The 21,201-nt window shown below is 34.7% G+C and overlaps 1 protein-coding gene across 1 annotated transcript in view; it reads left to right on the forward strand.

The window, feature by feature from the left end:
• Positions 1-21,201, forward strand: part of SEMA3E (semaphorin 3E) — a 130,270-nt gene that overhangs the window by 96,429 nt on the left and 12,640 nt on the right. The window contains exons 6-13 of the mRNA XM_085216357.1: positions 5,739-5,858; positions 7,869-8,011; positions 10,378-10,492; positions 10,782-10,851; positions 12,015-12,159; positions 15,943-16,165; positions 18,802-18,893; positions 19,497-19,538. Coding sequence (XP_085072483.1) covers positions 5,739-5,858; positions 7,869-8,011; positions 10,378-10,492; positions 10,782-10,851; positions 12,015-12,159; positions 15,943-16,165; positions 18,802-18,893; positions 19,497-19,538 — 950 coding nt within the window. The remainder of the gene's footprint in view (positions 1-5,738; positions 5,859-7,868; positions 8,012-10,377; positions 10,493-10,781; positions 10,852-12,014; positions 12,160-15,942; positions 16,166-18,801; positions 18,894-19,496; positions 19,539-21,201) is intronic.

Below are 21,201 nucleotides of genomic sequence, written 5' to 3' on the forward strand. Positions count from 1 at the left end.
AGCAAAACTTTTACCAAAGCCTTTCATATCCCAGCTTCCCTTTCTTCGTAACAAAAAAATCCAAAACCTACTTCCACCTCTGTAAGAAACAGCTCTAACTTTCATTGACACAGCAATTTATACCTGTGTAGCTACTGATTAACAGTGAGGATTAGGCTAACAAAGAAACTTGATCTACTTCTGATAAAAGTTTAAAAGTTCTTCAGCTTTAAAGATCATTTGCAGCATCCCTAATTAGAAACAGATTTAGCAAATTAATTTATGAGCAAAGAAACTCTATTGTGCTGTGTCTCTTAATTTATCTCAACACTTCTGTTAAAATCCTCACTTCAAGAAAACAGTAGTTCATGATTTTAAAACTATATCCGTGTTCTTTTAAGCTTTATTATGTGTCATCTGACCCAATCGTAAAGTAGCTTGTAATGAATTTCCCAATTTATGAACAATTAACTTTTAACAATTTACTGTCACCATCAGGAAGCAAAACAGATGTTAGATGAGTGCACATTTAGGTAAACTACGTATTAAAAAAAGAAATTATTTGCAGTGAACTCTCCCATCTGTTTTCAATAGCCATAACTCTGTTTGATATCTGATCACACACACTGATTAACTTAGATCACACTGCCTCTTGAAAGTTGAGAAATTAGCTTATGCCTATATTTTGTTACCTGAAATTTTTCACAAGTAAGTAATGATAAGCCTTACACCCAGGGAATCCATTCTAATAGTTTCTGTTGTTTGCAGTCCTAGGGCAGCTTCATGTTTTGTGTATTTTAATTTACTTTAGACAATGAATTAAAAATAAAGCGGTTTATCTCAGAACAGAAGACAAAAGTTGAGTGACAGACAGAAAAAGTAAATATAGTCAGAAAGTTTATTGGATAAGTAATTGCCTATTTATTTTGATTTTGTGGTTGTCTATGGTGAAAAATGAAATTTGCTAAAAATCTGACTGTTTTGTCTTAGTCCAGTAAAACTAATGGTAATGGATAGAGCACATAAAACTTCAAAATTACCTTATAGTTTGAGAACTTCTGTTAAATGGAAATTCCAACATTGACTGAAATTGATAGGCTGTAGAGCCATCACGTTAAAAACAGTAAATACAAGTTCTTTGTTAGTAATAGGAGCCCAAAGTAAGATGGATGTAGTATGGATATAGCCCTGTATAGGATGTAGAATGGATATTACAGTGATAATAAAATAAAAACGTACTTAACCCATCATATATTCAGATCAGAGTAGCTTTATTCCTTATATAGTTAGCTTGAGTGCAGTTAACAGACACAAGAACAAAATCAGTCTCATGGCTTTGTATGTTCTTTAAATTCACATGTTATGAAAGTCATTTTATGTGGATTAAAAACAGGTAAGCATGAGTAGACCTAAATCTAGTGAAAAGAGATATGACTCAATGCTTTACGTGTATATGCATGTTTATATATATATCCTCTGTATTTATTTGATGCATCTTTAAATAATTATAATTTTTTATGATTGTACATATACCTCAAATTCACTGACCTAGACAGGCTTGGGTAAAAGCAACCCCCTTTAGCAACATAAGCTGGGGGATGAAAGGGTTAAGTGCAGCCCTGCTAAAAAAAACCTGGGGGTACTGGTGGATAGGAAGCTGTCAAGGAGCCAGCAGTATGCCCTGACAGCTCAGAAAGCCAACCATAACCTGGGCTGCATCAAAAGAAATGTGGCCAGCAGAGTGAAGAAGGTGATCCTCTCCCTCTGCTCTGTGCTGATGAGGCCTCACCTGGAATAATGTGTCCAGATGGGGAGTCTTCAATACAGGAGAGACATGGACCTGTTGGAACACGTACAGAGGAGGGGCACAAAAATGATCCCTGGAATGGAACACCTCTCCTACGAGTAAAGGCTGAGAGAGCTCGGGCTGTGAGAGAAGGCTGTGAAGTGACCAAGAGAAGCCTTCAGAGTATCTGAAGGGGAGCTAGAGAAAGAAGGGGACAGACTCCTTAGCAGGGTCTGTGATGACAGAACAAGTGGAAATGGCTTCAAGCTCAAACAGAGTAGATTTAGGTTGGATATAAGGAAAAAATCTCTTACAGTGAGGATGATGAGGCACTGGAACAGGTTGCCCAGAGATGTGGTGGATGCTACGTCCCTGGGGACTTTCAAGGCACAGCTGGACCAGGCCCTGGGCAACCTGATCTAGCTGTGTATGTCCCTGTTCATTGCAGGGAAGTTGGACTAGATGACCTTTGAGAGTACTTTCCAACTCTAAGGATTCTATGATTCTGTTACATATGGCGATGGTGTATAACTGCAACATTCAGATAATTAATTAAGCAACAAAAAATAGGGGAAAAAATAATTTAACTGAAGTGTAGCTCAAAGACTATTATATAAACTTCGACATTTTATCAAAATTTTCTGTAGTTTCTGATATCTTAGGCATCAGTTCAAGGGTTGTTACCCAGAAATTCTAGGCTTCAGATAAAAATTGGGTTTGATTGAACGAAAATGGGCTTTATTCTTTAATCCAAGAACATGGAAAAAATACAGGTGCCTTGTAAGCAAACCCTCAGAATTTTGATATACTTACTTGCTTGAAAAAAATAAGTGTTCAAAAGTGTGTACATATCATAGAATCATAAAGTCCTTAGAGTTGGAAGGGGCCTTTGAATGTTATCTAGTCCCATCTAATCCCTATCTCTCTCAGCCTGTCCTTGTAGGAGAAGTGTTCCATCCCTCGGATAATTTTTGTGGCCCTCCTCTGGTCATGCTTCAACAGGTCCATTTCTCTCCTGTACTGAGGACTCCACATCTGGACACGATACTGCTACTACATCACTTGAACTAAAACTATTTTTGTGTGTATATATGTAATTTTCAGTTTGGTTTTGAGAGCTATGAGAATTTTTATTTGTTTAAATAAGGCAAAAAAAGAAAGTTTTAATTCTTGTTCCATCAGGTGTAACCAGACTCTGTTAAACTTAACCATAGCCATTAATTTGTCAAGTATGTGTACATGTAATTCCTCACTGATGCTATAATTTTTCTGGAAAAGAGGAAGAATGGTGATGGTCTGTGAAATCACTCAACTTGCAGTTGATTTTTCCTGGAAGACACTGGTTTATCAGTGATCTGCAGCACTACAAAACTTTGCAACTAAGATAGATGTGAGCTGATATGTAGTACCAACAGAGGATAAAAAGATAGAAATAATGCTAAGATTTTTCAAAACACAACCTCAAGTTGTCTTTAAAACTAGAATTAGCACTTTTAAAAACCTAACTGTTCAAGATTCACAGCATTCATTTGAAAGTCGTGGGCAAAGAGCTATTGAACAGGAAAAGAGAAGATCCGCTTAATGTCAAAAGTGTGAGAGATCTCAGAATTATGCTTAATACACTTGTGTCACATAGTTCAATATTATCTCATCTCCCTCCCTAGGCCTTCTGTTCATTCTTGTTACTTGTCTTATGTTTAACTTAGAAATACTTCATTATAAAAAATCAGATTTAATGTCTGTATGTGTAAGTTATCTTCCGTGGAACAAAATCCATCCAAGACTTCAGTTTATTTCTCCTGGAATCTCAAAGGTAAAATCAGTGATAAGTTGCCCAGTATATGGTGGGGTGACATACCAGCAGATAATTATGCATACAGATACTTTATACCTATGTCAAATAGATTGAATAGCCTCCCCATCTGATCTTTTGAATATTTGTATAACTGCTAATTAATCTTGATCACTAGCAAAATGTGAAGAATTGTCTAGCCTGCATGAATGCACTTTCCCCATTATACTACTGTGTTGAAAAGACAACAGGCTCATTTTTATTATACATCACCATAATTTACCAAAAAAACTGAACAAGAAGAAAACAAAAATTATAGAGTGGAATTCTTAGAGAGGAGTTTATGACTAATGTAATTCATTAATTAGGATTGTAACGCTTGCTTGGAACATTATTCAGACACTGGTGAGTTCTTCTGTTTAAGCACCTCTCTGGTTTTTTGTTGTTATTGTCATTTTTTTAAGTAAAGCTTTCTATTACTTCTACTGGTGCTATAATTTATATTTACTTTTAATTTCACTTGGCAATATTTTACACTGAATTATCATCATGTATTTTACAAGATAATATCCATTCTTCATAAGGTGAAGCCTAGGGGAAAACTATGCTCAGCAGAGGTCTCTGAACCAGCCCCAGCTGCCAAACTACTCTAAACTGTTCAGAATCATTATTTAGAGTTATTGTACCATTAAATTCATATATATCTCTTAAAATAAACAAATTTCAAACACTGAGGGAGACCAACAAGCAACATTCTTGCTTTTGCTGTAATCGTTTACAAATGCCAGCAAATGTTATTTGAAATGACGAGTCGTTTGTTTTGATTAGGGAGTAGGAAACCGTGCCACTGAAATCTCCACTCAGATTAGCCAAGAACTGGCAATAACTAATTTCCTTCTTGTGCAGGGTAATTCCTGCTGTGTTGTTTTCTGACATAAGGATGCCACCTAGTGACCAACATTTTCAGCTTTTAAATTTAGGCCTAAGAAATTTGTATTCTAATTCCAAACGGATATGAAGTAAATTACTCTTACTGCTTGACTAGTTTATAGGGAATCACACCCATGGAATTATTTCTGGTTATATCTGACCCAGATAGTGATAGGCCAGATTTCTGAGCATATGTATTCAGTGGTTATATCTAATGATATATAAATTTTCAAAAGTTACTGGCAATCAATATAGCTTATAATATTTCACTACACTTGCTTAATTCATAAATGCCCTTTTGAAAATCAGTCCCTGTTCTGCTCTCATAATTTTGCCAGCAAATATTTGCCACCAGATCCTGTCCCTACTCTGGTGAATAGCTTATAGATACGTAAACAAGTCATTGCTAGGCCAGAGAAAAACAGGCCAGAGAAAAACAGGCTTATTTAGAATTATAGAATCACAGAACCCTTAGAGTTGGAAGGGACCTCTGAGAACCATCCATTCTCTTGCCCTCTGAACACCTAAGTACTTCATCCAGCAAGATACAGCCAGATGTGGCTATCCCAGGTATAGTAGAACAGATTCAGCAAGCTAAAGGGAAAGCATCTCAGCCTAATAAAACTTGTGTTTCTTTATAAAAATGAACTCTAAACTGGCAAGTGCAGTTTCTTATCTCTCCAACCTAGGAGAAAACTCCATCTCTAAAGTACTCATAAACCCCGCATCCAGTTCTGGGACCAAGTAACACTGCTCCTCATTAACAAGACAAATCCACAACTATAAGTGCTCAGAAGCAAACCATGCGTCAGGGGAACAGCACTGGTGAAATCTTAAGTTCTGATAAAGAGTAGGTATCTCAAGGGCAAGGCACTAACTGAATTGAGAGTGAGATAATTGTATTTAGACGCTTGATGTTACAGACGTTATTGTTCTTTATGTGGTTGTCATTTTAATGCTTTCACATTTTTTGTGCAAATCTATTCCAAAGACATTGTCTTTTGAACAAAATTAAAAATTGTTGACCTCATAGTGTTTCAACCATAAGCGCTACGGTGCTGATATGAACAATAACTATAAACCCTTTAAGCTGCATGTAACTTACTGACACTTTGTCACCCCTTTTTGGGCAAACAATAACGAGCCATGCTTGTAATGCGGCATCCACAGTATTCAAGGAAATTATATTGTTATAAAGAAAAAATTATCAAATTTGCATGTTTTTTTATTTGTTTTATATGTGGTCTACAGGTGGTGAACTTTTCACTGGTCTCTACAGTGACTACTGGGGAAGAGATGCTGCTGTCTTTCGCACCATGAATCGGATGGCACATCTCCGAACAGAACCGGATAGTGAGCGCCTGTTGAAAGGTACAGAAAATAGGAGAAGAAAGAACATGGAACCAGTAGTGCTTTGGATAACTAGAGAAATTTTATTTATCCAAAAACTTAAATGATATTGTCCTTTCCTGGCTATATCTCATTGGAGATAAATGTGTTTAGAGTATCTTTTTTTTTTCCCATGAAATTTTTCATTAATCTTCTGCTACGATTAACAAATTGAAATCTTTACTCTGATTACATATTAGCTTTAAGAAGTGAAACTTCAAAATCCTCTATTTTTCACTTTTAAAAGTGTACTCTGGATGTTCCATATTATTTCATGACTCCAGATATGATTAAAATACTATTTTAAACATGTTTATTTGATTAGAATTTCTAATTAGAAATTCTACATGCTGCTCTTTTTTTCAATATGAGGTCATTTCCTCTTGTTGTTGCAATCAAACAACTGAATCTTCACCACATTCTGTGCTAAAGAGGTATTATACAACAACATAAAATAATAAAAACACAATGATCATACAGTTAAATGAAATAAAAATTAAAGCAGATTATTTAGAAGAAAATCACAAAATTATTGCACTAGAAAAACATTGAGAAAATTCCTATGCTGGAGAACTTACTTAGAAAATATTTCATGCTCTTCAACTTGGAATGTAATTGAATTCCAAAGAATTTAAATTTCTTTGCAATTAAGAGCCAGACTCTGGATTTTTCTCACTCCAAAAATTTTGCAATAATTAATCTTAAAAGTGACGTAACTACAGCTAATGTTTGGCAAGGAGATTCAATACTTTCCTTTTATGGTGGTTCATCTGTTGTGCAGCATCTTTTCAATGAACATAACTAGAAAAGACATTTTTTCTCTCAAATGTCAGGACAGTTTTCTCTGGAATCAGAAGAGAGAGAAAATTTCATGGTTTATTTTCCTGCATGAATTTGAAATCATACTTGAATTCATCTTACAAAAGCGTGTTTGGAATATTATGATATCCACTGTAAGCTCAATACTTGAATCCTTGCTAACTCAGCGTTAAGACCAGCTATACATGTGTAGTAACAACAACATGAACGTCTCAATATAGAAGTAAAGTTGCTCTTCTCTCTGGAAGGTGTAATTCCTTTAAGTATAGAATTCTCTGCATTGTGGCCTCAAACTTTGTTTTTAATTTACACCATATTTGAAATTTAAATCTGTATTTAAATCTGTAAATGTATTTAAATGTATATTGGAAAACACTTGAGAAAATAGCAAGCGAAAATTCTTTAGCCATATCTTAAAACAGTGACTATTTTTCATAAGGAACAAGAATTTAGAAAATATTTACATTACCAACTGCTTCTTAAGAAATTGTACTGATTACATGAACTACATTCATGTAATTACATGTACTATTACATTCTCATTTAAGGAGTTCATAAAAAATTTGCAATGATTCTGTGAGCTTAAATCATTCATAGCTTACCATGGTGTGGGGTTAAAAGTTATAGAGCACACACCAAAGTTAGTACTTAGGCTTCAACTCTGTAACAAAATGTGAAAGCAGGTTTTTATTTTATTTCATGACAAAAAAAAATACACAATGTGTCTTCTGTCTATGAAGATATGCGTTCATATTACAGTTATTAGCTGAACTTTAAATTAGCTGTCTTTCTGGTTAGCATTCCTATGCATGATTTGTATGGAACCAGAGATTGTTATGTGAATATTGTTGCCAGGTTTTAGCCTAACCCAAATATAAAAACCTCGGAGAACAAAAATAGAAAGAGATCTTTTTCTTGCACACGTACATATTGACTTGTTTGATTTTTATCAGTGATAAAAATAGTTTTACACTAATGTATTCCACATATCCTATACACATCCACATGTAAAAAATTTGATTTTTCCAAAGGTAACTCTTTGACTGACATATCCCTGACTCTTCCATTTTCTTTTTTTCTTAGCTACCAGTTGATTTTAAGGACTGAAAAAAAATATATAAAAAAGATGTTTTAATGAACTTTATCTGAATTCAATTTTGTTTTCTTTTGAAGAACCAAAATTTGTTGGCTCATACATGATTCCTGACAATGAAGACCACGATGATAACAAAGTGTATTTCTTCTTTACTGAAAAAGCGTTAGAGGCTGAGACAAGCACTCATGCCATTTACACCAGAGTGGGACGTGTGTGTGTGGTGAGAACATTTTTCTGATACCTCAACTGGACGAGAAAATAAATAAATAAATAAATAAATAAATAAATGAAAAGTATTCTCCTTTCTTTTTTCCTTCTCTCCCAGGCAATATGGCATCTGATAATGTACAGTAGATTATAGATCTGACTGAAAACTCTGCTTCTCAATGTCCCCAAATATTAGAAAATTCAAAAATAGCCCAAATTTGGTCTTGAAACAAATTCTCCTTGAGAGATGAAAATAAAGTTTGGACACCCTATTATTCAATTCCATCTTTCTTTGAGCTGATACGTGATAGCAGTAAGAACAGTTCCCCACAGGACTCATTTACTCAATTCAAATCAAGGCTCCATTGTCCATAATACTGTCTGCAGGTCCTTCTGTATTTCTCACAGGTGACATTAACTGATGTTACACACTTCTGTTGACAGGACCAGCCCAGACACAAGTTCTCCCTGATGCTTCCTCTCACTTTTCTACTCTGTCAGCATGGTGCAGACTTCACTCAATTGCATTTATGCAGAGTTGACAGCTATCCAACCAGATATCCTTTTGTAGCCAGTACAACAGGATAAGAGGCAATGGGCACTGACTGAAACATCCATATTCTATCTGACTATAAGAAATAACTTTTTTCTTGTATTAGAATGGTTGCACAGAGAGGTTGTGGAGTGTCCTTGGAGATATTCAAAACCCACCTGATTATGGTCCCAAGTGACTTTCTGTAGATGACCCAATTTAGCAGGCCAGTTGGACTAAAAAATATCCAAAAGTCCCTGCCAAATTCATGGTTCTGTCATTCTGGGATTCTGTAAATTTCAAATATCTTTCTCATGCATCTATAGAGTGTTTTCTAACTAATAGCTAATTGCTTTTATTTTATATATAATTCCTGTTCCTCTCAACATCCTATAAGGAAGAATGTGCATAAAAAGGAAACTGGAACAAAGGATTGAATTGCCTAGAAAAGAGTGAGAAGTTTATTTCTTAGCATCCATCTTCATTTCTGAAATAAATTATGTTCCTTCCTAACTGTGGGAGATAATTTCCTAAAACTAAGGGGCAAAGAACAAGATACAAGATAAAAAACATTCCTTCAACCCAAAGTATACTGTGCGTTATATATGCCCACCAACATACTACTTGTTAAAATGGCTTTAAATGTGTCCATACATAACTTAAAACAGAGTATACAGAGTACCAAATAGGGCCTAAGACATTATCATTCTCATAGGCAGTTGGCTTTCTGAATTTAACAAGGCATCAAGGCCTGAAGCCAAATTCTTTGCCCTATGTTCTGGTATATGTCAGAATAGATTATGTTGATAACTCCCTCTAGTCTGAAATATATTGACCTGAATGTCTTATCTTTAGCAAAGAGTTAGACCAAAATCCCACAGATTTTTCTCCTCCACATGTCCAAAACTCCGAATGATTTAACATCCAGACATTATCTTAACACCCTTCGCTCTGTATGCTGTAGTTCAAATTTGATTTCATGAATATAAAAAGTCAAAAGCTAGCTAGTGATTTGAGAACTGGCCTTTTTATCAGCTTTTACATTTTCATTTGTGTTGTAACAGGTTTTACAACTCCGAGGCATCTATTCTGTATATATCTTTTCTAAGGAAAATGGATTTTATTTTTCTTTTAAGATGTCAATGTGAAGATGAGAAAATCCATTAATTTCAGTAGTATAAAGTTGTGAGAGGAATTTAGCAAGCCTCTTACAGAACCTTCAGTATGCACTTACACAACCTACCTGAATATCAGGCCATAGGTACTGAGAATGCTATTTAAAGTTACAAAGTCTGATTGCTGAGTTAAATTAATCATTTTATTAACAATCCCAAGAGAAAAAAAAAAAAAAAAGAAAAAAAAAAGTGTCAGCCATAGTAAAGTGGGTATTAAAGTTGCTGAAAAATTGTTAAATTGTTAGAACATCTTATAGACACTTCCCTCAGGCTTTTCCAGCTGTACCAGCTGTATAGATTCAGGGCTTCAATTTCCAACAATGTTCATTAAACCCTGCAGTGAATGCTAAAGCAGAGCTAGGTTTTGTTAATGTACTCATTACATCCAGTTAACCAAAAAGAGGTTTACAACAGCTGTGTATTTAACCTATGCAGGGATGCAATACAGAATTTAAAAATTCTTACAAGCCCACAAGTCTTATAAGGCCTGGACTTGATCAGTGCAATCTTACATGCATCTTACCATCTCCAAAGCAGTTATACTACTAATGGACATGTGGTCTGAAAATGCATGCTTTTGACATTAAGAGATACAAGAGACTAATTCAGTGGAGATGTTTGTGCTTCTAGAGTTATTTAAATTACCATAAGTGTTTGTTTCTTTTTATGCAGAATGACATGGGAGGACAGCGAATGCTTGTGAATAAATGGAGCACTTTCCTCAAAACCAGACTAGTTTGTTCTGTGCCTGGGAGAAATGGAATTGATACTCATTTTGATGAATTAGGTAAATACCCTAAACTGAAATAAAATAATTGTAGAAAAATATGTACAGTCATGATAACAGGTCTTACTTTATACTTTAAATGCTTTCATTAGTAGAAAACATACATATGGAGTTGGTTGTCATCAATTATAGCTTTACTCATTGTATTGTTTTTAAAGAATGCATCTAAAATCTGCATTAAAAAATAGCATATATGAGTTAAATAAGATTACCTCTGCAATAAACAATGAAGTGCCTCTTTTGGGACTGAGAAGATTAGTTTGCTATTAATAACATTTATGTTTTACAGAGGATGTGTTTTTGCTGCAAACTCGTGATAACAAAAATCCAGTGATATTTGGCCTCTTCAGCACTACAAGGTAAACAACTAGAAGAAATAACAGCAGCAGTAGAGGAATGTTTGAACAAGCTATCAAACAGACAGAAGAGCTCCATGATGAATAACACAGAGAAAATACATAGCAAACAGTTTAATCCCTGTTCTATTCACAGTGGTCTTTCTTGTTAATGTAAAAACTGCTTTGTGATGGTGGCTTGAAGTCCCACATCATGATACAGTTTATCTGTTTCCCAGAAAACATGAATTAACTAAGTATTTCTCTAACTGATAATTTTCTAGTGCCAATATTTACGTACTCCTGCATGGTTATAAGAGCAGTCTATGAAAACCACCTGTCTTCCTTGAAGACCTCCACTGTAATTCAGCATTAAGTAGACAGTAGCTTAAATTGCTATTAACTTCTTAGCAAAACCTAAATCATTAGCTGTGGTGTTGCTGGTGGCCTCCTTTTCCACATCAGTGTAATCCAAGTGCTAGCTTGTTTCTTGGAGATCTAACTTTAGGATGTCACTGATAGAGAGGAGCAGCTATGCTATGGCTGGTATTTTGCTTTGTTGCTTTATTGTTTTTGAAGATAGACAGACATAGTCCTCTAAGGAAATTTTCACATACCAGTTCTTGCTGGCTCTCTATGCCAGCAGGAAGAGGTGAACACCTAACTAAAATTATCTGGATCACCTTCTGGAGACTTCAGAGAGAACTGTTTTGCAAGGAGCATTGATGCTTCTTTAAAAAATAATGAATTCCTTCCCCAGAATTAAGAGTGTAAGATGTATAAAATTTGAAAAGAAAAAGATATTATATGTGGATTGATCTACGCAGATTAGTCTTTATGATAATTCTGACCAGCATTCCCATACACTGGCACAAAGACATAAAAGACCTAAGCTGAGTTTCCTGCCATTCCTCTCTCACATTTAGAGCCTGTAATCATCAGCCTGAAATTTGGAGATAAAAGCACTGAGATTTCTCAGATAAGTATTATAAACATATATATATATTAATATTCTATAAAGAACATTGCACATAGTAGTTACAAGAAAAGCATCCAGGAAACATAAAGTGTTTTTTCTCCCTGAATACTGTTGAAGTGAGACTTCTTTTTAATTACATAATAATACCAGTATAACGTAGCAAATACAGCATACTGTTTTAACAATGTCTCTGAATTTTACTTCATAGCAATATATTTAGAGGATATGCTATATGTGTTTACCATATGGCAAGCGTCCGAGCAGCCTTCAATGGACCATATGCTCATAAAGAAGGACCCGAATACCACTGGGCTCTATACGAAGGAAAAGTACCATATCCTAGACCTGGTTCAGTAAGTACAATCTATTTTCCATGCTTTTGTTAATGTAAATGAACTTAGGAAATAAAAGCAGATTTTACTACTGCAAAATCTTACTGACTTCACAGTCAAGGATGTATTCATTTAAACATATATATATTAAAGCATTTCTGAAAAAAAAAATGCAATAAGTTTTATCAAGCACTAGAAAAACAGATCCCAAAGGAAAGCAGGGGAATTAAATGGACAGGATTTTTCAAAATCTTACTGGGACCTAAATTCAGCAACTTTGTGTTAAGAGACCAACATCCTGAAGATAAAAGAAAAGGGAAGAGAAGGAAAAGGGAAAAGGAAAGGGGAAATGGTAAAGGAAAAGGAAAAAGAAAGGGAAGAAAAAGAAGTTTCTGAAGTTTTTATTTTTGTCATATTCTTAGCCCAGGAATTTCATGTCCTACCTCAGGGGTGAAGAGATCAGTGGTGCGTGAGGGTGCCCTTTGCATTGCAGGCATCCATCATCATTTCACAGATTATGCACATCCAGGGCCTCCTTCACCTTCCCCTTCCTGCTATAAGTCCTACAACAGGCAATGCCAGAATAACCCAGAGAGAAACATCACTATTTCTTCTTGTCCAATGTCTTTTGGCAATATGGCTTACAAAGGAGCTTTTCTTTACAGTCACTGAAGTTCTACCCTTTAACGTGTCTGTATTGTGCAGATCTTTTACACTGTGGGATGCAAAGACATTTCTAATAGCTGTTTGGCTAAAACCCACACATAGCTTTCACACTTCACCTCTTTTATCTTCTCACATGCTAAGGACTCACTCTATTGAGCTTAACGGTGGAATAAACAGTTGCTGGAGCGTTACTTTCAGTGTTGTTTTTCCTTCTGTAACTGAATCAGTATTCTCTTTTGCACTAAAAGCAATCATTTGCAGAAGTAAACATCCCCAAATCACAGGAATGAGAGGTTGAAAGGCCTATTAGCTTACCTAGTCCATGCCAGTACAAATTTTCTTTCTGTAGTACAATTTTAAATTCTTAATTTTAAATGCTTGTCCTCTCTTATTTTAAATTATTGTTTATGTCTTCTTCTCCTGGAGTTTGAGAAATAAGTCAAAATACAGAATTGGATGCTAAAAAAGAGATTATCTGGGATTCATTTCATTTGACCATCTTGACCACTGTAATTGTGCTGATATCAATACCAAATATTGGGGGTTTTTGTTGTTGTTGTTGTTTTGATTACTTGATGTTGATTGAAGTAAATCAACAGTATTGAGTCAGAGTGGAAAAACAGATAAATGTTTATCAAATTTTGAGCAAAACAGTATAATTCAAAGCAATTAAAGTTTTCTTATTTGACATATTTAATAGAAAATTACAGTTTTTACAGTTTTACCAAGTAATGAGATAGTATCATGCATAGATTGTAAAATGAATGTGTGTTTTACAAAGATGACATGATACAAGTTCTCTAAGTGGTATTCATTTTATTTGCAGACAGTAGACCTCTCATACATTGTTTCAACTGGAGCTGAAATAGGCAGGCATTCAGTATTAATGAATATAATAGCACACAGATAGCATTACATTTACTGAAGATTGAAAACCATTTGCTGGCAAGAAGGACAGAGCGTTGAGCCAGCAGTTGAGCAAAGTTGACAATGATTTACAGAAAGGTTCTATTAAGACCCACTCAGAATCAATTCTTCCTCAGCTCTGAAGGCAAGGTACAGGAGCTGAAGCAGATATAAAAAAAAGGAGCAAATAATTTTCCCAAAGGAAGTATTTCTCAAGTATTAATCAGTTAATCATATTTGTCTATAAGTTGCAGAGCACATCAGAGGCTGGAGTAGCTGACTATGCCAACTAACAGAAAATTAATTCATTTTTGGCTGCTCATCAAGGGTACAGCTTAGAGATCTTTTCAACACTTTTCCAGTAGCAAGAAGTGAAAACTGTAGTATATAATCTTAGGTTTCCAAAAAACAGGTCAGCATATTTGTAAGGTGAATCATAGGATTATTTGAGCTGGATAGGACCTTAAAGGTCATCTAGTCCAACTCCTAACTACCTATTACCTTTTCCATTACAAAGGTGACAGTGACAAGAGGCCAGAAATACTTATCATTAGGCATCTCTGTGATTCAGCACTCTTTCATCTCAGCTACTGAATGGGAAAAAAATGGAGTCTATAAGGAATAAGAAACAGCTAAGAGCTAAATAAATAGAAAATCACTACTAGAATTGCAGTCTGACAGATTCTACAGTTTGCTACTCTGAATTCTCCTTAAAGCACTATTTTTTTTGCACTACTCTATGTTGCTATTCAAACAATTCACCTAATGTATTAAGACTGTGATGCTTCTGAAAATGACATCAGTTACCTCAAAAACAGTGCTCATAGTTTTCAGAGATGGCTGCATCTACTGTTTCAATTTTAGACTACCAAATCTTATTTAATTATTTAATTAAAAAAGAAGCCTGCAAAAGATTATTAAATCTCTCTAAGACTGGAACTTTACAAAGGGAAGTTGACAATGCCTATTCACTTGATATGCTATTCAGTGCATGGAAAGCAGAGGCTTAGCCTATCTTCAGGCTCCTGCTCTATATCTGCATGGTAAATACCCAGTAAAACTCCATCACTAGGTTGATTATGCAATTACTTTAAAGTCAACACTGAACAAATACTTTCCTGAAGCTAAGCCCAAAAATTTGAAACAACCATTGCCCCATTTGAGAAGAGCAGGAGTTTGTTCTTGTCAATTGCAGTTGGCAGCAAGTTTAACATTACCGTTTCTGGTAAACAATGAGTATTTTATTTCATTTTATTGATTGAAAAAATCCAATTTAAACAGGGAGATGCTGCTAATGTGGCTTTGCTTGAAATGCTTCTTAAAACCACACTGCCTTATGAATATTTGGAGAAAGTAAATGGCTACTGAGATATTTCCAGCTTAATCATAAATGGTTCCACTTAGACATCATGAAGCAAACTCAAAATGTAGAATTTACGTGCAGTTAAGGGACACCATATCCTTTGCAAAGCATCCTAAAGTTAATTTCTCTATTTAACACATTAAATTATCCCTAATTGCACATTTAACCAAAGGAATAAGCCTCTTTTAATCAGTCATTCACATGAAGTGTATTTGCTTTACAAAATGGTAGACTGATCAATGCAAACACTGGTATTCATACTAAAGCATGATATATAATACTTTCATCATGAGACAGAAATTAGAATAAAATTTAATACTGTTAAAATACAGGAGATCAAGAATTACTGTTCCCACTGGCATCATTTTTAATCGTGCTTAGTATCTTATGATAAAGTATTTTGCAATCACAAAGCAATTAGACTAGAGATTGATTTAAAAAATTACTTCCCTGATGACTTTACATGACTGTCTGTCTTCTGGAGCAGGAAACTCCTTTCTTCTACCTCTGTCAATGGCCATTTTGATTACAACTTCAATACGAACCTGAGAATGAAACAAATGCTTTTTTTTTTTTGGCCAAAATCTGAATGTGTCAATATTTAGTCTGCTTTTACTATGCCAGACAGGAAGGAGTCTCTAAACATGGGATTTCCAAGGCTCTTCTCAGCAGATTAATAGACCTTGACTGGCTTCTCGTGATTCAGAATTCATACATGCATATAGCATAGACTTCTCAGTCACAGATCCTAAAGTGTTCTTTAAATGCCAGGTTTTGTGCAGATTTGTCATCACCCCTATGAACAATGTTAGTCTCAGACAATTTACTTGGCAAGTCTTCAGAATAATCTGTGTTTTCTGTTTTTGCAGTGTGCCAGCAAAGTGAATGGTGGTCTGTACACTACCACCAAAGACTATCCTGATGAAGCTGTCCATTTTGCCAGGAGTCATCCATTGATGTATCAGCCCATCAAGCCTGTTCATAAAAGACCAATTCTAGTAAAAACAGATGGAAAGTACAACCTTAAGCAAATAGCTGTGGACAGAGTGGAAGCTGAAGATGGGCAATATGATGTGTTGTTCATTGGCACAGGTAAAATAAAGAAAACCAGGAATACAACCTTTTCAATAGGTTTTTGATGTCCAGGATGAAGGAAATTTTCTAAAGTCAAAAAAAAAAGCATTACAACAGCCCTCTCTAACAATAATTCTGTGCATGATTGAGCCAATCTTCACTCATAACATTACAGAAGAGGGTGGTCATTCTACACTGCTGATATTTCACAGAAAAATGATGGTAGGAAAAACTTCTAAAAAATAAGAACAGAGAATAAAGTATAGAATTTACCACCAACACCATCCCTAAAAAGTAATCTTGATACAATTTCTGGAATTTTTAAAACTTCACAAAACCATCATGTATATAAATATCATTCTCAGCTGGGATTTAGACTCTGGGAGAAACACAGGTGATGTGATTTTCAAAAACATCAGCTCAAGTTTATTTCAATTTTTATCTTCTCCATTTCTGCAGTCCACAAGTCTGTCTGATATTGTTAAAAAGAAACTGACAGCTTCTAGGCTTGGGTTTTGACACAGCTCAAGGAAGGAAGGCAGATATACTCAAATGCATAGTTAAAATATGTTATAAAAAATAACATATTAGAAACTTTCTGTCAAGTTTTCTTGTCTTTCCATTACACTGTTTTCAAAATTTACATAGAGCTTATTTAAATTGAATTTTTTAAACACCTACCAAAAATAAATATGAATAAGATAAATTACATTACAGGGGTATGGTACAGAGTTGTTGTAACCCTAAGCAGTTAGAGAAGAAAAAAGCACATTCTAATGGTATTTGAAAAATAAGAAACCTTCAGAAAATAAGAGGAAAACTTAGAACTAGAGATGATTGGTCATGTCTAATCTTGGAAAAAATCCAAGGATTCATATATTCACATTTTATCAAGTTGACAATAGCAGTGATGACACAAATCATTTTGACTATTTTGACTAGGCAAGCATATACAGTGAATTATTTTTTACTTAATGAAATTCCTCTGATAAGCACTTTTCAGTGTTGAAAACATTCAGAAGAAGCATGCTCACAGAACAGCAAAAGCTTATTTATACTAGTTATGTATTCCAAGCTTTTAAATTGCCTCAGTACAGTCTCAGCATTGGATTTTGTGTGGTCTATAAAACATTGTGTCATATATCACCTATGTCTCTAATGCAGATTTAATAATGGTGACTAGGTTTTTCATATTTACCACTCTTGCATTTATGATTGAGATGTCAGATATTTGTACACAAATCCTCTATTCAGCAAAGTTGAAACTAATGAGACATAAGTACGCACTTCAGAGTTGTGCTGAACTGACACCCAACAGCTGCTTAGTTTTGAGATGTCCAATCTCAGATGACAAGAAATTTCATCATAGGAATTTGGCCTTTAGAAACTGTAAGTCAATTTCTTCAATCTATGTTCTGGCATCAGAAAGCTCCTGCTTCTCTTGACAATATAATAATAGAAAGAGTTAATCCCCTTTTATCTGACTCCAGCACCTTCTGTGTAACATTTGTAAGCAGTCTTAAAGCTCAGCAGAAATTTCCTTGAGGTAGAACTGCACATTAGAAAGCTTGTTCAAAGCAGAAGTGTGAAAACCCGGACTAACTTTCCACATATCTGTCAGCAATATTGAAGAATCATAGAATCATTATGGCTGGAAATGGCCTATAAGATCATCTGTTCAACCATCCTCTCATCAGCAGTATTGCCCACTATGTCCTAAGTACCACAACAGTAGATAAAAATTAGTTAAGAAATTCTGAACTCAAACTGTATTTTTTTTTTATTAATTCATCATAAAATGTATGTCCTTAGATATTCTCTTTGAGAAGTAGTTCCCCTTTATGTTTGCATCTTTGATCTTTTGCTGAACTTTTTTTTTTCATTCTTTGTCTGCTTAATATTTCAAAGGTGAATAGAAAGTAACATAAGAAAGGAGTTGATAGCTGCCATTGTTGATGACAGATTTTCAGATTAAGGAAAGTAAGATGCTTTAATAATAGTCAACAAGACAAAGCTGAAATGGTGGAAGACCAGGCGACATTCTCGTGTTTTAATTTCCTGAAAGAGTTGTACTGACAAATAGACAAATAGATCTAAATTTCAAAATGCCTTAAATTTTTTGAAAGTACAGTTTTTATTTGTTTATCTTTCTTTTATTAACACCTTCAGCTCAACAGCAGCTCAGTGAGAGAAAGAGGACTGCATATAAGGAACCCTTGAGTTTGTTGGTGTTCTTGCCTGGAAGAATGGAGCTGCTGTGAGAAATTAAGGATAGTTAGTAGTTTCCTAACTAGTGTCAACACTCAGATCCTATAATTAAAACCACTTAACACTCCCATGACTTGATGGACTCCCCTTCCTACTGTAATTTCTTTATCTTAGATATGATCACTCTTTTGCAGATCACCAAGTTATTACAACCTAGACTTTGAAAAATACTAGCTAATTTATCGTGTATTTCAGGGATGTCTCAGATGGCTTAGTTGCCAGATAGGCCAGAGCATGTCACAATGTCTTTGAAACAGATTAGTATATGTGATTATTTCCTAAGATTAATATGTGTGTCCTGTAGCAGTTATTTAAAGTCTTTGAAGGTCAAATAAAAATTTCTGTAATTTTTATTCCAGCATTTTTATGTTTGTTTTTCTTCCCAGATAATGGAATTGTGCTGAAAGTCATTACAATTTACAATCAAGAGACAGAATCAATGGAAGAAGTGATTCTTGAAGAACTGCAAGTATTCAAGGTGAACCGTGCTGTATATGAAGCATATTTAAAACTGCCTCAAAAATTTTTCAGTTAAATTTAAAACAATGTGACAAACATTACATAGTAGTTGTCCGCAATAATTTTTCTAATTGTCTATTTTATGACACAAATTCTTCATTTTCTGCTCTTTTTTTTGATAAACTTATTAGGAACTGTGTTTTGCTATTGCTCCAGAAAATCTGAACAAGGATAGAGAAAAATGTGAGAAGGAATTCCTGTTACTTTTAATCTTATCTTCAATTAATGTTTTGTTATAAAGAACATTCCACTTATCACTTTCATTTAGGACAAAATCAGTTCAGTGATGGCATGAGATAATATTATGTTTGCCAGGAAAACTGTAGTGTTCCTGTGACTCTGATAATCCTGAAATAAGTGTTGGCTTTTAAATAAACTGTTTTAAGGCAGAACTTACCAAAACCACAATTTCCTCACATCTTTCTGTAGGATCAGAAATTAGAAAAAATCCAAGTATCTAGCAGTGATGAATAAAAGTAAACATCAATGCTATTTTGTCTAATTTGTTCTCATAGTAAAGCCACATTAGTTTTTCTAAGCAAAGATGTTTCCTATTTTGTAGGTGCCAATTCCTATTATTTCCATGGAAATCTCTTCAAAAAGGGTAAGTCATGAGTTTCACATACAAAAATTGTGACTCAGATGTAATAAAGCTATAAACATTAGATAGATAGATGACAGGTAGGTAGGTAGGTAGGTAGATAGATAGAGATATAGCTGCACATAATCTCTAACAAGATCTGGTCTGATAACATCAAATCGTTTTGTAGTGCAAGTTCTGGTTTTGTTCCTTTATGAAGCATTTATGTTTTCCAGTTCTAAGATTAAATCTGTTAAACCAGTCTCTGTGTTTTACATGTATTGTTCACACAAAAACAAGTAAAAAAGCAATTTGATCCATGAGAGATTGGCAGAGTAATCACAGTGGGGATTAGCTTGGTGGATATGACAACTCAAGGAAAATCTCCTTGCTGATAAATGCGTACAAACTTCGGCCCTACGGCAATGCAAGTTCTAAATAAGCTTTACTGGATGTTCCATGAATGTTGGGACATGCCAATGAAGGCAGAGCTGTTTGGACCTGACCACCTTCAGAGCTTCTGCTAGCCTCTCCTAATACAAATACTTAAGTTACTATTCTAGTAAATAGATACTCATCTGTACCCTATCGTAGATATGGACCCATCTCAGGATGGAGCCATTATAAACATCCTAGGATGCTTATTACTTAATGTAGACAAGTATTGCAATGTAAGTGCATAAAAATACAGTGAAACAAAACTGACAAAGAAGGAAGATTGCAAAGAAGGAGGTGTGATTGTGCCCCAAAGATCATTTTAGTTTTAGTGGCTACTTGCATTTTTTTGTAGTTAATGTAGAAAGACAGACTCCTCTGATAATGATTTGGGTCAGGATCCTAACTTATTTTTTTTCTGAATTATTTCCTGGATCACTTTTTTTTTCCATACACTTTGAAAGGAGCTCTGGAGACTAGATTGCCTAACATCAAAACTAAGTGAATGCTTTGTAGAGTCACAGAATAGTTTGAGCTGGAAGGGAGTTTGGAAAAAAAAAGTATCATTTCAGATGTTTCCTTATTTGCGCTCAGTGAAATGTCATAGTAAATGGATTGTGCTGGAAGAGAGAGAAGGAGATATTATATTAAAAGGGAAGTAGTCTGCCTCCATTACACCCAATTCCCAAGAGGTCTGCTAACTCTACAATTTCAAGAAGCACCTGGAAATTATGGAGAGAACAGTAGAAGAGTCGCCAAAACTATTCAGTGGTTGAATAAGAAACGTTCCTGGAGGCAGCAAAAGCAGCTGTACTTTTTCAACATATTAAAGAGAAGAGAGAGAGACAATTGGGCATCCAGACATAGAATTTTACCCAACTTTGTAACTTGCTGTTGAAGCAAAGGAGGGGGAAGGCTTTGAACATTGATTTCAAAGCAATAAAAGTCAATTCAGATTTCTGAATATAGACAAATTTAATCTAGAAATAGCATACAGTTTCCTGGTACTAAGGAAAATTAAATGTTGGAATGCATGTAAAGGGCTGGCACAAAATCATTTTGTATTTAATATTAGATTTGTGCACAGAAGTATAATTTAGTTAGGTTTATGTGAAAAAAAAAGTTATGCAATTTCTCTGCCCAGATATTTTTTCTAGTCTCCTTTAACTGTGGAGATTTTGAGCCTATAGAGATCTCCTTGCTAGCTTTGTTTCAACAACCTCATAACATTCACTAGTCTTCACTATGTCAA

The sequence above is a fragment of the Meleagris gallopavo genome, chromosome 1 (genome assembly GCF_905368555.1).
Source record: "Meleagris gallopavo chromosome 1, MGAL_WU_HG_1.1, whole genome shotgun sequence".
In the NCBI taxonomy this organism is placed as follows: Eukaryota; Metazoa; Chordata; class Aves; order Galliformes; family Phasianidae; genus Meleagris; species Meleagris gallopavo.